Raw genomic sequence first — 17,981 nt, forward strand, 5'->3', positions numbered from 1 at the left:
TCCTGGCATTCTGGGAGCCATCCATCAGAACAAGCTGATCCCCCAGGTTGGTTTGTCCTGCTTTTCTCCCCCCCAAAACCCAAATTTGCTACCTTTCTGAATCTCCTTGTGCAAGCTGGTCTGGCCCTGTGGGACTTGAGCAAGCTGTACAGCCTGACAATTCAAGCAGATCCATTACCCCATTCCTTAACTCCTCTCTGAAGCAACCAGGAGGGGCAGAGGGGGAGCCAGCTGGAGGCAGTTACTGCTTGGCAGGGAAGGGAGCTGCTCCAAAGGGGTCCAGCTCCAGCGCCTGCTGCTGCTGGCTTTGGGCACGCTGCACCACCAGTTCTGTGAAGGGCACTGCGCCAAAATCATCTGTTCTCAGCCCATCAGCACCATGGAGGGCTCCGTGCAAGGAGCTCTGCCTGGCCCTCCCGGCCACCACAACTGTGCTGTGGTCCCCGCGGCCCTCGCTGAAGCCTTGGTGCTGGGGATGCCGCAGCAGGTCAGGCGGGTGGAAGGGTTTGGCTCCGAAGGGATCCAGCAGCCCCTCGTCAGCCTGCAGGCTGCCGGCTCGGTCCTTGCTGTCAGGCAGTGCCAGGCTGATGTTCTCCTTGGAGTCGGAGATGGTGAGGAATTCATTGCTGCTCTGCGAGTCCCTGCGCCCAGCCTTCTTGTGCCTGCGGGCTCGCTCCGGCGTGCGGTAGCTCGGCTTCGGCCCCTTCTTGGTGCTGCCCGGGGTGCCGTGGTGCCGCTTCCCGTTGTTCTTGGGCACCTCCTGCTTCAGGCGCCGCTGGCGGGAGGAGAGCTTCTGCAGGCTGCGCTGCTGCTTCACCTTCTGCTGTGGGCTGCCTGTGATCTCTTCAAAAGGAACCAGCCCAAACAGGTCCTCCTTGCTCCCCCCACTCTTGGGGAGCAGGGAAGGCTGGAATGGAGTGCACCCGAAAATGTCCACGCAGTGTGGAGAGCTGGGGGAGAGCAGGGGCACGGTTCCTGCCAGCTGGCCATCACGCTGAGACACCTTCTTGCTGAAAGGGGCCTTGGTGAACACATCAAAGTCATCCTGCTCTTGGGTCAGGCCAGGAAAAGCCACCTGGGAAGAGCCATCTTTGTCCATCTTCTCCCCTGCCTGAGGCTGCAGAGTGAAAAAGGGCACGGCCCCAAACACATCAAATTCCTGGCCAGGGTTCCCCTTGATTAGGGTACTTGGCACCTCAGATGTAGACACTGGACTGGGCTCTGGGACTTCACCATCTCTGAACCTACTGCTCAGGAGCCCTTCTCCAGATTTCTGCTTGGTACGATCAGAGTCAGAGTCAGAACTCTGCTTCTCTTCTTCCTCTTCCTCCAGCTCTTCCTCTGAGTCCATGAGAAGAGGTCGGTGGCCTAAGTTCTCTGGTTCTGTATCATTGTCATCATTGAAGTCTCCATTCTCTCCTTGCAAGACTTCTTCATCCTCCTGTTCTTCTTCTTCCTCACTGCTCTTGGGAGAAGGAGGATCAGATTCAAAGTCACTCTCTGACTCATCGCCTCCTTTGGCCACTTGTCCCTCTGCAGCCTTCCTCCCTGGCCGGGGGTCTCTGAAAGCATGGCTCAGCTTCCCAGCCTTGCTGGGGGTCCCCAGGTGGTTCCCTTGGCTGCTGGCTGAGTTATCCACTTGTTTTCCAGGGGAACCTGCAGGTACCAAGAGAAATGCAAAACTTGAAACACTCTTACAGTCAGCAGGGACTCCACACGCGCCACAGCCTCGCAGCCCAGCAGCTGATGCAAACATCCTGTGCTTACTGAGGGAAACAAGCTCAGGGAGGACCTAGGGTTTCAAACAGCACTCACACTACTGAGTCATGGACTGCTCAGCTCTACTGCTCAAGCACACGAGGTCTGCAAACGCAGCACTGGTTACTTCTGGGACATAAAGAAAGGACCAGTGGACATCTCCAGGGCCAGCGTTCCAAACACGCTCACCAGGCAGCCACTCCTCTCCAGGGAGACAGGAGCCAACACGCTCCCCCATCAGGACCAAAACCACCACCTGGACTCATCAGTGCCTCTGGCAATTGAACTGGATGCTCACTACCACCTGGGCACTTGAGGTGGTCTCCCCCATGGCTTCAGCAGCCTAGGTCACAAAAAGCAGCCACTGTTTTCACTGAAGTTTAGGCAGTGCTCCTGTTTGTTTCTGCTCAGACCTGCCACCTCAGGCTCTCCTTGGGAAAGAAATTCATCTGTTGGTACAGATGAACACCTTCATCCCTTATTCACTGTCTGACAGCTAGACCTAAAAGAACAGATCACTGGGGACCTTCCTGGGGTGGTTGGCTTAGCAATAGCAGGAACAGTAAAACCTTTGCATCAGTAAAGGCAAGGCAGGAGCACACAGACCAGGTCAGTGGGCACAGTGCCACCAGCGTGGCACCCACCAGACCTAAGCAAAATGAGGTCCTCCCTGGATACTGGCAGGGGACCAACCTTCAGATGGGCACCAGTTACAGTTTTGTTTAACAGCTGCTGAAATGTCAGCAACTCCATGTGCTCACAGAGCTGGAAAGGCTGGGGCTGGCTGCACACAGCAGTCACTGCTCTGAATGAAGTCTCCAGCTCATGACCCTCTTGTTCTGACAATGTACAACAAAACTCCTCTGCTAGTTTCCTCTTTCACAAGGACTCAGCAGGCACCTGCCAGGCCAAGTCAGATTGTTCCCATCCAAGCTCCAGTTCAGACCAGAATATTAATTTTTACCAGCACAGTTTCTGCCTTTTTGGAAGGAATTAATGGCTGATGTCTGCAGGCAGCAGCCGCCGTGCTCTCTGCAATTACACTTCAAATCACAACGACTCTGCAGCCATGGATTTTCTGTATGGATTTAAACCCAAGATGACCAGAATGACTGAAAACATCAGGTGATTAAGGCTTTGTGCTGCTCCTGCTTTGCTTCTGGTGTCAGATTGCTTCTTATCTCCTTGTCATTTTAAATACTACATATTTGCTTTACCCACTAAATTAGAATCTGGATTTGGCTGCTTGCTTTAGATTTCCCCAAGGTACTGCTTCCATGCTGCACTCCACAACCCCATCTCCCAAATCCTGCTGCTCCCAGCATTTCCTGACACTGTAATGCTAGCACAGCTGCAATCACATCTCAAAGCAGGACAAGCAAACATTTCCAGGCTAGATGTTAACCACCACTTCCACAGCAGCACCCCAGACCCTTTGTGCCTATCAGTATCTGTGGGAGTTTACACCCCAAGGACCAGCTCTACCTTTGTACATGAACAATTTATGAATTCCTAGTTTTAAAGACAAGAACTGAACCCTGGCACATCTAACACACCTGACTCCCTCAAAGCTTTCAGGATTGTTAATTGCTGCCATGGTTGTGCTCACCAGAAAACAACCTGCAAAGGACGCCAACAAGAACAAAAATGCAACCTCCAGCAGCAGCTGCTGGCTTGCTGAAGGAGTGATTTGAGCCACACAACATTCAGCTCTCAAGAGCAGACCTCTGGACACAGCAACACTGGACAGGTCTTGCCCACACATAGCAAAAGAAGTAAAGCAGCTTCCCAGACCATGCCCAGTGTATCCTCACTGGCACTCCAGCCCCCCTCAACAGACCCAGCTTGAACTGATTCTTGCTGCCCACGGGCAGTGAGTGGCTCTGGGCATCAGTCACCCCACAATCATGATTTGAAGGAACCTCTGCCAGCATCAAGAGCATCTGCTTACCCAGGCCAGGGGGGCTATGGCCTGGCACTGAGCACAGCACCCATCTCCCTTTCCAAAGGGTGGCAACAATGAAGCAGCACACTGGGAGAAAAGCTCTGGCCTGTGTATTTGCAACTCTGTCCCTGCACACCCAGAAAATGTCCTCAATGTCTCCATTCTGAGGCTGCTCCAACACCAAGCAAGCAGATTTGTTTTTCCAGCTGTAACATCATCACAGCACCAAGCAATTAACTGCAAATTAGCTCCTCAGCTTCAAACTCCTCATCCTCATTCAGTGATTGCTGAGCTGCTTTCTCTTTAGCCCTGACATGCTCCTCCTCATCCACCAGCTCCTTGCCAGAGTTACCAACATGAGTTTTCCATCACCTCAGAAAATTCACATTGAGGTTTTGTACAGACCCAAACCCCTGGTGAAGGCAGCGACTGCTGCAGTGACAGAAGCTTCCCAGGGCTGGTGCCAGCTCAGTTACTCCCCTGCCAGAGCCAGCAGGAGCCCACATGCAGCCTCCACAGCATAGCACATGGTGCACGTCAGAGGATGCATGAGTGGCAGCTGCTCCTGCCACAGGCTCGAGGAAAGCACTTTCCTTTCTAAGTTCTGTCAGCAGTGGTGACCTCACTGTTCCCACATTTGTCTTTGTCAGGAAAGAGCAAGAATCTTGCTTTACTCTGCAGCGTGTCAAGGTGGTGTGAACACAGAGCCATCTGCTCCAAGCACATATCAGTTTAAGGTACCAGGCTTAAAGAATGCAGAGTCTAAGACAGGCAACCTTCAGAGGAAACCAACTCTGCAGGTACCTTCTCACCTGCAGTGTCTCTGGTTTAGTCCCAATGAGGAGAAAACTGCAGCAGGCTGGGGTCAAAAGTAAACCAAAGCAACAAAGCTGCCCTCCCAAGAGGTATCAGCATGAGACCCATGGCAGGAGCATTGTGGTTGGTTTGCCTTACCCTATGACTCTCCCCCTTCACTCCTGAAGAAGTCAGCCAGCTCCAGGAATACCAAAGAGCACTACGAATAGAAACCTAATGCTCCAAAAGGGAAAATTCCTTGGTTAATGACAATTTAATGCCCTGGCCAAAGTGCTTTCCAAAATGAAGCGCTCTGTCACATTGATTTCATGCAATCTCCTCAGCCCAGCCTGTTCAGCTCCACAGTTATAAAAAACCCTGCAGGCTGCTGAGCAACATCTGTTTGTAATGTACTGTGCAGATTGCTACACTTCTAATCAGGTTTGCATCTTGTAGGAGACAATTGTCCTTGGCTCAAATGCAAGCCAGGTGGAACATCTTTAATCGGATAAGAAGATCCCAATCTTCAAGGAAATTTGCTGTTCTGATGTTCTTTTCCGAGACAGCCGCCGCTAAGAGGATGAATCCCCTTCCAACAACTACAGTAATTACAGGCCTGCTGCTGGCTTCTCACTTCAGGGCACTGTGGGGGTGGCAGGAGGGGTTTAAGCCTCCCCTGAATGGGGAACATACTGCCCCCATCACTGCAGAGCCACTGGCCACATGGCAGGCCCCGGGATTACCCTCACACTGCATCTGCACCGCTTCTCTGAGCAGCCAGGGCAGCAGCTGCTGGGTGCTGCAGTGAGGATTTGCACTGCTCACCACCTCTGCTTCCATCAACAACAACAGAAGTGGAGAAAACCACTGCTGCCCACCATCTACTGCTTAGATGTTCTTTCCAAGAACCAGTCTGGAGGATGAAGCGTGTTACGAAAAGGTGAAAGGGGACTGTGATTGCCCTAAGATCCCCAAAACAATCATCACTGAAGCATCTTGGAGAGGGAAACCAGCACCAGCACAGCTGACACCACCAGTGCAGCCCATGCCTGTCATTGATCCTTGTGATGTGTCAGGAAGCTCAAGTTGCTGTAGCAGTGTCATCTAAAAAAGCTGAGTCCAAAGATGATCTTAATATAGAGAAAGATCCTGAACCTGCATTAAACAATCCCCAAAGCAATGCCAAGAGGACACTCTGGAATAACACAAGCAGGGCTTTCATCAAGTGCAAGGATGGACATCAACTTCATTTAGATGTCAAGTTCCCTGACCCTGTAAGATTGTGCAAGGCCCACAGGAAGTTCTGGGTCTGAGCATGTAGGCAATTAAAGGACCCCAGCTGATGGCATGAACTGCTGTGGAGGCAGCCAGCTCAAGTCTTGCTGTTTCTTCTCTTCTCCTGTTTGCAGTTTCTTGCTGAATTGTAGTGAGCTGTGTTTCACTTAAAGCTCCAGGCTGCACAGTAGTCTAAGGGCTCCAAAGCTGTGGTGCAACAACCTGCAGTGATTTGAAAGCCTGCTGGAAGCAGCACACCAAAAAGCACTCAAGAAAGAGCTGTCACCCTCACTCTTCATGCCATGAGAGCACCATCTCCTGCTGAGCTATCCCACATGCCAACAGCCAGCTGCTGCAGTAAAGTTCTTCCAGGGCTGTGCTGTGTTCGGGGCCCAAGCTGATTTCCAAGGCACTGCTGTATAGCACACAGCTGGCTGCTCTTCTGCCAGGTCCACACAGCTGTGATGAGAGACTTCCACACCACACAGAGATACCTACAGTGGTCAGTTAAGGGTACTACCAAGTCCTCAAGGGCAGGAAGTCAAAAGGCAGTCCCTGCAGAGCACACATGCAGTGCCCTTGTGGTGTGAGCAGAGAGAGCAGCAACCTGATGGAGCAGCACCACATCTGCAGGTGCAGAAGGGGAGCTTTACAAACCCCCAGTGGGGCAGCTCAGCAAACGACCTGAGCTAGAGCTTCACCCCAGGATGCCAAGCCAGAACACTGCTCACTGAGGCTCTCCACAGGAGCAAGCTGCCTAGCAGACAGCCTCAGAGGCCAGTGCCTGTGAAGAAATTCCAGTTCAAGTTTCCCAACACCTCCACTTCTCAGAGTCCACCCACATAATTTTGAGAGTCACCTCAAGTCTTTTATTGCTTCTCTGAAATCCAGTAGTAAGCTGGGGCAAGCAAAACCCAGAGGCTGCTTTCCACTTGGTAGGTGTCTGTCCTAAATACCCCATGAGTGGCTGTGCTTTCTTCTTTCCTAAGAAGGTTGCAATGTTAGTTTCATTTCCATCAGACTGAGCATTACAATTCTCTCTCAAGACCATTTTTTTCCTCTCTCAAGTTCTAAGCCATTACATTGCACAAACATTTATGATGAGCAGTTGACATACAATAATTGTGAGAACACCTAGAATTGGATGTACCCAAGTGGAGCACTGAGTGCTTCTCACCTTTCCCCTATCAGCTAGCAGCAGAGGAATCCAGGATGGTCTTAGCTGCTCTCACACCACCACTTGCCCTCTGCACAGTGTGCCAAATGAAGTGACATAGGAGCTGTTTGTTGCTGGCTCTCCACTCCCACCTGAGAGGAATAAGCAGAGAAGCTCTGATAGATACCAGCCTGTGTCTGTCCAGCTCCTGGAAATCCCTGCAGCAGCAGTCTGAAATGTGTTGCAGCTCCCCATGGGCAATCCCAGGGGCTGACAGCTCTCAGCTCCCCATGAGCCTTTCCAGGCACCATGAAAGCTTTCAGATTTCAACTTCTGCATCTCCCTTGCATCACCTTCCTGGACACATGATGCATCTGGTGGTATCTGCTTTGCTGGGCTACCAGCACTTTGTGTTGGTAAGCCCAAGAGGATCCATGATCTTCAGCTTCTCGCTGCTATCTCACATCAGATGATAGAAATTAGTCAAGTGCTCAATCAAGAGCTACCTTCATCAGAAGAGCCTTAAGCCTCTGACACAAAATAAATACTTCAGCTATGGTCCATATCCAGCAACATTTACAAACCTGAGACCTGTATCACACAGGAAAAGAGCAGAACAAGACCAGAGTCCCAGCTCAGAGGTTGTTAGTGCAGCAGAACACATCTTCCATAGAAACTGTCACTTGGTACACGTGGGGGTTATTTATTTATTTTGAAGAGGCTGCATTGGTAACATCAAATTTCATCTCATCACAGTTCAAGAGGACAAAGTTCAGCAGTCAAACCTAAGTGAGCAGCGATAACACTGCACTGGCACTGGTGACAGTACGGAAATGAAACCTCTGCTCCCAACTCCGTGAAGACATCTCTCAGCCAGACACTGGAGCTAAGCCTCTGCTCAGAAACCTTCTCTTTGCTGTCCTGAGTGAGGTGTGTGCCTGGTTAAATGTTTTACAACCAAAGGAACAAGCCAGAAACCCCCCATTATATAACAATGTTAAGTACAAGAGGGAGTCAAAATGTTAGGGACATTTGTCAGGTTTGCCCCAGAAAGCCCTCAGCTGGAAATAAAACCTTCATGGTGGCCACCACTCTGCTTTCCTTAGTTGCTTTACAGCCCCCACCTTCCAAGAACAGTTCCATGGGGAAAACAAACCAGCTTGTAAAAGACATCACCCCAGATTTATCAGATCAGATCTGTTTGCTGAGTGTAAGTCACTGTCAAGAGTTACAAATGCTTCCCTTCAAAGCAAGCCAGGATGTTGCTGTGTGTGCAGTGTAGTGAAGAGGCAGGAGAGGCTATTGCAAACCATACCCTGTTAGCCCAGTGCCAGGTAACAGCTCACAACCATCTCACCATTGCTGAGGCAGGCTGGGTTTTGAGCCATGACTGAGCATTGGGGTTTGCTTCTGAAGAGAAGACATCCCCCTGTGTTTTTCAGGATGTCAAGAAAAAGTGTGGATTCCAAGCACCAAAATTACAACACAAGGAGAGCACTCATTACACTCTAAACTGTAACTGCCTGCACCAATGATGAGCAAACACATCTTTAAGATCCAAGGTGATGCAAGAAAAAATAATCCCTGAACACACAGTATGAATACTCCAGAGAGGGGACTAAGCACCTGATGGCCACCATCTCAGGTGAAGTGTCACTGCTACAGCTCATTTCACATCTGAATTTAGGCTCAGCTCTAAACCAAAGCCACCCCTTCAATAAAGGCTTTAGGGCAAAACCTTCCCAACTGCCACCTATTAAGCAAACATCTCATACAAGAACTGCTCTCACATTGTATTGAGCTCCTGAGCCCTGACAGGGTGACAGGAGGGAAACCAATGGGTGGAGAAGAGAGACTGGGCACACGGGAACAGAGCAGGCACAGTGAATGCAGGGCTCGAGCAGGGGCAGTCAGAATACAGAGGTGTTTCTACAGGATGCCTCCCAGCACACCAGGGTTATCCTGGGCACTTCTCCAGCACAGCACAAGAGCTCTCCTGAGCACTCCTAGTAGGGGATCTTCAGGAACACAAGATGAAAGCAGAAGGAAACACAGATGCTTGCTTAGGTTGAGCCCAAGTGATTTATTTTAAGGCACGTTACCTGAGATTTTCAGCTTCTATCAAGAACAGGTTTTTTAAGTCACATTAAGGCACTTTTGCCACACTGTCACCAAAACTTAGTGGCTGTAGAAGTAATCAAACCTTTTTACCATGTAACTGTCACATAGGCTTCAGTTTGCCACAGCTACCACAAGATGATGAAAGTGCTGATCAAGCAAGTGTTACAACTGGCCATTAGGTTGCATGGTGATGCAGTCTGGCATTCCCAGTCAGTGTTCCTACACAAGGTTACCTTCACTTCACCCAAGGTAAAACAAGCCAAAGCTGGAGTGAAGCACAGGAATGACTCCCCACTCCCCTTCCAATGCACAGGTCACACACAGTGTTTTGTTTGGCTTGACTCCATTTGCACCAAAGCTAACATTAAATGCAGCAGCAGCTTCCAGCCTGAGCTTGGCTGGAGAACTGAAGAAACAGCATGGGCTGGAAGCAGCAGAATGTGACCTCAGCAAAAGCACTTCTGGGTCTGTCCAACTGACTCAGCCTGTGCCCAGACAGCCTTCTCTGCACAGACACCAGGGCCTGGGTGCACGAGTGGGCTTCAACTGCAGGTAATCAACACCTCAACATCTCTTCAACCCATCCACTGTCAGGAGGCAGCCAACACCTTGCTCATTCTTTGGTCACCCAGCTGGCTGCACATGCTTCAGGCAGGCACACACAGCTACACAGCAGGCACCCAAAAGGTTTATCTATGAGGTAGGGATGTCACAGGTGTAACTTGCCTGGGTGAGAAATGAAAGGAACAGAACCAAAGGGATCTTCAGGAGGATTTTTCTGTGGAGCAGAGTGTGGCTCCACAATCTTATCTGAGGATGCTCTCCTGTCCACCAGCCTGTCTGCAAAAAAAACAAAAATGAAACAGAACAAAAAATAAAGTAAAATGAAATAAAAGCGGCAGGTCTTGTGCCTACACAAAGGTATCTCCTGAGCAGGGGGAGGAGCAATGCACCCTTACATCAGGGGGATGTGATGCTGTAAAAGCATCCTGCATCTTGAATTAGAATCATAGAATGGTCCAGGCCAGAAGGGACCTCCACAGCTCATCCAGTCCGACCTCCCCGCACTCAGCAGGGACATCCCCAACTAGATCAGGCTGCCCAGGGCCTCATCAAGCCTCATCTTGAATACCTCCAGGGAAGGGGCCTCAACCACCTCCCTGGGCAGGCTGAACAACAGGAAAGGCTCCAATTTATCAAAGCTGTAGCTTCAATTCTCCTTCTTCTAGATGGCAAAAAGAATCACAGCAAGCTCAAAAAATGAGCCAAAAAAACCCTCACTCCTTAGTGGTAAGCAGCATTTTTCTCTCACAAGAGACAACTTGTCACTATCAGAGGAAACTGCAGCAAGTATCACACAGAGACAATTTTACAGGTAAAGCCTTAGCTGGACAAATAAACCTCCCAGTTTCTCACTGATCCACCTAAGTTTGAGCAAGTACCACCACATAAAGTTAACTATAAATGTTCCTGCTTTGACTGCAGTAAAGGCATGAACAGTGCAAGGCAAGACCACACCATCTCTGGCACAACATTCTCACTGTCAAAACAGGAAGGCAAAAGGTCCAGGCAGCCTTTTGCTACACTTCTCTACCCATATAAACACAGAACAGAACCAGCCATGCTCCCCCACACTGCACCTGAAACATAGCTCCAGCCAAGAGGTCTCAGCAAGGCTGCAGCTGCCTCTCCTGGCCAGAGGCAAGTCTGCCATCTAGTGCACTGCTGGCCAGGGGACTCCTCCTGGAGCTGTAACGTTTTCTGTATACCCATGGCTAGAAAACCCAGCTGCTGGCCCATTCCAAGGAAAACCATGCTGCTATGTTTACTTCTCTGAGACAGCAGATGATGTTTACTACCACGTCCAGCTCTTCCCTTTACCAAGAGGTGAGCCAAAACCATGCTAGAGTAGATATAGTCTTCAAAAGTGGCAGACTCCTCTCACAGGTGGAGCACAAAACCTGGGCAATGGAATCACAGCAGCAGTCCATTGTTCTTGATGCTGGAGGTTTAGAGTCAGTTAGTGGCACTGAGATCCAAGTTATCCTAGCCCTCACTAAGTGTAACTCTCCCCATGGGATTCAGCGTTTTCCCCAAAAAGTTTTGTCAAATCCTGGAACAGGATGCCCAGGGCAGTGGTGGGGTCCCCATCCCTGGAGGGGTGCAAAAGCCATGGAGATGTGGTGCTGAGGGACGTGGGTTAATGGTTGGAGCTGATGATCTGAAAGGTCTTTTCAACTTAAAGCATTCCAGGATTTTCTATTCCCCCAGCTAACTATAAGCAGCTACTTGAGGCAAGCCTTTGTCTTCTATGGCATTTCCCAGCTTGTTTGTAAAGCCACTTGAAAGATGTCCTTGGTACAGAATTGATTCAGATTGGCCTTAATCAAATCAATCTCACAAAACTCCCCAGAGCTACAGCCAGCAGGCCAGCAGGCAGTTCATGATACTGAAAAAGGGCAACCTTGTGCTGCCCTCATGGTTCAAGCTGATACACTCTTACACCTGGAGAAGGCTGTTTCACAAGACTTCTAAGGCTTCGTTAGGAAGCAGCAAGCTTGAAGACATTCAATTCCCCTACTACATAATGTCCAGTTCTAATGTGGATTCAGACAGAGTGCTGATGTTTGCAGCTGGTACATTCCCCATTCCCCCAGGCAGCAGCGAGTCACATCTCAAAAAGCAGGAGTCTGGTTTGATCCATACGGGACACAAGTGAAAACCAACAGCTACCAAACCAGTCCATTCAACCAGGCTTGAATCCCAAGGGGTTACCAGGTCATGAGCACATCTTGTCCAGCCACATTCAGGGCCACAGAAATCCAAGAATAAAGAGACTCCACTGAAGGCATAGGTTTGTGGGTTTTTGTTTTTGTTTTTTCACTTACTTGAAATTCATCTTTACTTCATTTTTAATTGCAAAGAACTCACTGACAGTCGGCCAAGCAGATACAGACTGGGGTCTCAGTACTACATCTCGCCTTGACAAAACCCCTTTTAGGAAGAACCTCTAACTCATCACACGTGGTAAGCACTAGGAACAGGAAATCATTCCAAGTAAAAACCATTGAGATAAGTAGCTTCAAGAGGAAAAAAGTTTATTCAGCTCTTGCCAGATCAGAACAATAAAGCAGCCCTTACACACAGGCACTGGTCAGAAAGGACATTACAAAACATTAACATAATGTAAGAGATCACTGCTCTTCCAGGCATTTTCAAAGGACATGTCAGACCCACAGAATCTTCTGCTCTGGTGTGCAAGGAAAAAGCTAGAAAGGAACAAAGCAAGCAGCCAAACTTCTTTTCCTATCTCAGCACATACCTCTGCTGTTCACAGCTTCTTGACAATCCAGGTGACAGAAGCAGTATTTAAGGGCTAAGCTATTGCCGTGTCTGCAGGATTCCAGCCAGTAAGCACTGACTTGAGATAGTGAGTTCCCATTGCACACATTTTCAGAAAAGAGGAGGAAAGAAGAGAGGCCCAACTCTGCCCTCAAATGCTCAGAAAGAATTTTCTGTACACAGGCTGCACAGCCCTTCCACAGAACAGGTGTTGGGACTGTTCAGCCACTACAGAGCCCTTACCTACTGTGAAGCAAAATAAGCCTTCAAGCGTCCCTTACTTGATCTTAGCAGGTCAAACTCTCTGTCCAGCAGCTCCTCCTCTGTCAGCTTGGAAAAATTGTCCTCTCCAAATGGGTTCCAGCCTGACATATCAGGTGGGTTATTGATACTCTGCTTTGGGTAAATGGTAATTGCTTCAACATCAGGAGCACCTGACCTGTAAAGTCAGTTCACGGAAGCAAAGAAAGAGAAACATTACTGGATTGTTTATCAGGGTGAAAACAAACCTGTGACATGCTTCCTTATGCCAAAACACCACAGGCAAGAGATGCAGGTGCAGTAGCAGCTGAGACAACTCGTCAGCCCTTCCTTTAATACACATTTTTCTTTGAAAGATTGACCTTAGGCACTGCAAACCATTGCTAACACCCATTGACCTGAGGCCAAACAGCAGGAACTAAGCCTTCAGGCAAACACACAGAAGAGAAACTGGAAACAGACACATCTACTGCCAGCCTTGAGTGATTCCTTTCAGGAATGATTTGTGGCAAAAGCATTCTAGCACTAAACCTACCCAAAGAACAGCTGGTACATGGGCACAGAGGAGGACACCACTCTGCTAGGGCTCAGACTAACTGGGGAGATGAAGCCACATGGGCCACGGTGACACATGAGACCATAGGAAAAGATTTTGCCTTTTACTCTTTCAACACACTGTAACCTGTAAGAGGCTGGACATGACAGCGGCACCTGGCACACATCAGTCATGCTGTTAAGTGAAAGCCTGCACCAAGCCTGGCTGCATCCAGCAGCGCACCATTCCCACACTACCCTTGCACTACAACAGAGCAGGAACCTCGGAGTCCAGCCCAGTTCATAACACCACTGGAACTGGACACATCTGGGACTTGCCCATTTGTAAATCAGAAAAGGAAGGGGCTTTGTTCCACACACTTTTCCATGAGAATTCACAGCAAGGTCATTATTTCTGACACTTGAAGCAAGGGTAAGTACACAGCCCCCTGCAAAGGGCCTGTGGCTGCTGAGGTGCATTGCAGCATGGAATGTGCCAACTAACAACAGTCAGAAGTCCCAGCAAATAAATGCCAGCTACAAGGCCTCTCTCAAAGGAGTTGTTTGAGATGACATCCACATGGCCACAACCTCATCCAGCACAGGCTACTGACCGCTCTCAAAGCAGTGAGCTGTCAGTTCCTTGGATGAGTCCAAGGAAGACAAGACCTTTAAGAAGCTGTTCCAGGCTTATCTTTTGCCTCTATAAAGTACCCATCAAGGGCTTTGAGTAGCACCTTCCTACTAAAGCAAGTGATTTCTGAGGAAAGCATTCAGCAGTGAGCAGCCCCTGTCAGAGTACTTGCCTGCTTGCAGGGTAGGAAGAATCTGCCACTGTCCCAGTACACATTGGAAGTGACCCAGGGTAGGAGATTAAGGCTGGTGAGAAGTCTTGTGGAGAAGTGATGTATTCAGGGGACTGTGCCTGCTGTGCCCGCTGCTGCTGAGCAAGCATCTGCTGCTGCAGGACAGCCTGCTGATACTGCTGCACCTAAGAGACAATGCTCATGTTAGTCACACTCACATGGGACACTGGAGTCTCCTCTGCTAAGGAATATCATCAGCCTTGCAACACTGACCACCACCACCCCCCAGAAAACCTTGGCAGCTTCAGGAGAAGCCAGCAGCCAGAACAGTCCATTACGGGGTGAAAATAAACTGCCCAAAGAGGTTTCTCTTCCAACACATCACCACTTAGCTTGCTGGTATTACTTCAGCCTAAGCAGAGGCTACTGCAGCACAAAAGAGGTAGCTTTCATCACAACCTAGCCTTAAATACTAATAACCAAGATTTCAGAACAATTACTTTTACTGTTGAAAAATAGATGATGCCAGTCAGCTTTCTTGCTTTTAAAGTAGGAATTTGATGCCACCATGCCTTCTATCACTTGATAGCAGAACAGACATTCATTGCTCTGATGCTGTGATCCCCAACCCTCAAGCACCTAGTATGTTTCACACCAGTACACACCTACTTAATGCAGTTTAGGATGTATTCCACCTGATTAATACAGAACTGCAACTCCAGATGAGCTTTTGCAACCAACTTTAGGTTAACTGTTTTCTTCCCAACCAAATACCATTTTAGATGCTGAACTTCACACTGTTTACCACACCCACAGCTCATTACACCTGCTCACAAACTTCTCTTCCTGCATTTTCAGAGCAGCCTGTGTTTTAGGACTGTACCATCCACATCCCACCCTTGACATACCATAGCAGGGTACTGAGGTTGGGAAGGTTGCTGCTGGTATACAGACTGCATCAACAGCTGCTGCTGGACCATCTGCTGGTGCACTGCTTGTTGATACTACAAGTTGGAAAGAAGAAAACAGCTTTAAGAAGTCAGGATCCCCCTTTAGAAATATCCAGATAATTAAAATACAACTTCTGTGACTCCAGAGGAGTTTTCAGTTAAGACAGCACAGAATCAAGAATCAGCTTGCAATTCACTGCCTGCACTTTAATGACTGTGCTGCACACAATTCCAGGTGCTATTGACAAGTACAGGGACTCAGCCAACAGATTTGACTTGTACCTGCTGGATGTAAGCATCCTGAAGTGTAGGCTGCTGCTGCTGGTGATGTAAATGGTGTAGCTGCTGCAGTCTCCAGTCTCCCTGCTGCAGCTGCTGGAGAACCCTGTTCTGCTGTGGGGGCTGCTGCTGGGTGGTCCCATGGGACTGCAAGATTTCTTGTCCATTCCCTGGTCGTGTGACTCCTGCAGCATTCAGACAACACTACTGACATACTGATGTCTACAGTTCAGCTGGAGAGCCTCCTGGCAGTTACCCTCCTTACACTTTTAAGGATGAACAGTTCAAATTCCCTTCCCAGCCTGACAACTGGTACAGTTGGTAGCCACTAACTCAACTGGAAATACTTCCAGCCTTGTCAGTGCACAATCTCTACCTACAGGATGCAGGAGCTTCCTTTAGTCTCACAGCAGAAGAAGTTGAGTTCAAGACTTGTGCTTTTCTAACACCTAAAGTAGTATCTTCTAGTATGTCAAATGCTAACCCTCAAAGCACACATTTGTATGCACACAGCCTCCCTGCTACAACAGCAGCAGGCCTCAGGTCTTCTTGTGAATTACCTGCAAGTCAAAACTGAGTGTGAGCTTCTCTCAGTCCACAGTGGACTGAAGTCAGTTCAAAACCAGTGTCAAGCACAATGCAAAAATCCCCACCCTTGTCAACAATTTTCTTGTAGCTTTTGTGGCACCTGACCCAAGTCATTATCTGCACGCCCAGAGCCTTTTGGAAAGGAGGAAGGATTGGGGTCTGGCATATGAAAAATCCCAGCTGAACTGCAGTTTGAAATCATAGCCCTTCTGGAGCCAGAAGGAAAAGAATCAGAGCCTTCCCTCTTCAGTCCTGTCAGGCCTTCCTCAGGCTGGAAGTTACCTTTATGCCCACGACTGCTCAGTTCCCCAGGAGCCTGCACCTTGCCCGGCGCTGCGGAGCTCTGGATCGCCAGCACCCCAGCGCTGGCGCTGCTGGCGTTGGCCTTGGGGCGCTGGCGTGGGGCGATGGAGGTTTCTGTTGGTCCAACAGTGTCTGTTATTCTGCAAAGGAGGGGCCCCACAGAAGAGGCTTCGTTAAAAGGCTGTTTCTCCTTCAGGTTAGACCCAGCACATCTCTCAAGAGCTCAACTCTGTTTTAACCATCTCCTGCTCTACATCTGTACTGGGTTTTAATGCCTTCAGATGCGCTTCTAAAACTGCCCCTGCCACCCACTGCAGCCCCAGGATGCACAACTGCTGCAGAACACCTTTCAGAAGGAGCTAAGCAACAGCCTTGGTAGATTCAAAACCCAAACAACTTCCAATAACAATAAAAGCCTTAAGGATTAATTCCACCATATAGCACAGCAGAAGCAAAAAGCATGAATAGGGAATTCCTGAGGCTTTGGGCTTGTTTTCATTAACAAGTATCCAAAAAAGGGCTATTTGGTGTCAGAATCACAGACTCACAATGTCTGGAAAAGACCTTTAAGTACTGGTGGATGAGAAGCTCAGAACGAGCAGTCAGTGTGCACTTGCAGCCCAGAAAGCCAACCACATCCTGGGCTGCATCAGGAGAAGTGTGGCCAGCAGGTCCAGGGAGGTGATTCTCCCCCTCTGCTCAGCTCTGGTGAGACCCCACCTGGAGTACTGCATCCAGTCCTGGAGTCTCTATTACAAGAAGGATCTGGACATGCTGGAAGGTGTCCAGAGAAGGACCACGAGGATGAGCAGAGGGCTGGAGCTGCTCTGCTATGGAGACAGACAGAGAGTTGGGGTTATTCAGTCTGGAGAGAAGAAGGCTCCAAGGATTCAGGGATGGAACTGGATGATCTTTGAGGTCCCTTCCAACCCTGACAATTCTGTGATACTTAAGTCCAACCATTATCTACCTCTACCAGGGCCACTACTATACCATATCTAGATGGCTTTTAAATCCATCCAGGGATGGGGAATTCAACCACTTTCCTGGGCAGCCTGTTCCAGACTTTGAGAACCCTTTCAGTGTAGATGTTTTTCCTTATGTCCAAACTAAACCTCCCCTGGCCTAACAATGCATTTTTCCTCTCATGCTATCAGTTGTGACTTGTGAGAAGAGACCAACCCCTACCTCACTCCAACCCCCTCTCAGGGATTTGTGGAAAGCTATGAGGTCTCCCCTGAGCCCCTTTTTCTCCAGACTAAACAACCCCAGGTCACTCAGCAGCTCCTCAAAAGACTTTTCTCAAGATCCTACTCCAGCTTCATTGCTCTAGACATGCTCCAGCACCTCAGTGTCTCTCTCACACTGCACATGAAAACAGGGTTCAGACAAATGTTAGAAAACACAAAAGAACAGGATAAAAAAAAAAAAAAAAAAAAAAAGAGTGAAGCCACATCTGCTGCTCACCTTGCTTTTATTTGGCTTTTTCTAGCAGCTGCCTCACTAGCTGTCATGGGTTCAGGAAGAGTTGAAGGGACAGGAGAATTCTTGGGAAAAATAAATTTGAATAAATTAAAAAAACAAAATCCTGAAAGAAAAAAATCATTACATATTGAAGAGGAATACTTGAGTTCCAGCTCTTCATGTTGCAAGACTTCATGCAGTACTGCCTCAGAGGGCTGTAGATGAAAGGTGTTTTAACTCAGCAATATCTCTGCAAAGCCATTCCTGAGCTATTTTGCCAACACCACTGCCCTTCCCTTCATGCACTACCTACAATACAGACAAAACATTTTCCCCAGATGGTTTCTTCTAACTGCACAGAACAGAGCTTTGTTTTAGCCTCAAGTTTAAGAACTAAACCAAAG

General features: G+C 48.9%; 1 protein-coding gene across 1 annotated transcript in view; it reads right to left on the bottom strand.

Moving 5' to 3' along the window:
* Positions 1-241: 241 nt before the first annotated feature.
* Positions 242-17,981, bottom strand: part of BMP2K (BMP2 inducible kinase) — a 41,831-nt gene continuing 24,091 nt past the window's right edge. Inside the window, exons 9-16 of the mRNA XM_054392312.1 lie at positions 17,581-17,660; positions 16,093-16,253; positions 15,226-15,407; positions 14,902-14,997; positions 13,994-14,178; positions 12,674-12,831; positions 9,777-9,890; positions 242-1,656 (exon numbers count right to left, since the gene is read on the bottom strand). Coding sequence (XP_054248287.1) covers positions 242-1,656; positions 9,777-9,890; positions 12,674-12,831; positions 13,994-14,178; positions 14,902-14,997; positions 15,226-15,407; positions 16,093-16,253; positions 17,581-17,660 — 2,391 coding nt within the window. The remainder of the gene's footprint in view (positions 1,657-9,776; positions 9,891-12,673; positions 12,832-13,993; positions 14,179-14,901; positions 14,998-15,225; positions 15,408-16,092; positions 16,254-17,580; positions 17,661-17,981) is intronic.

The sequence above is a fragment of the Indicator indicator genome, chromosome 25, assembly GCF_027791375.1.
Source record: "Indicator indicator isolate 239-I01 chromosome 25, UM_Iind_1.1, whole genome shotgun sequence".
In the NCBI taxonomy this organism is placed as follows: Eukaryota; Metazoa; Chordata; class Aves; order Piciformes; family Indicatoridae; genus Indicator; species Indicator indicator.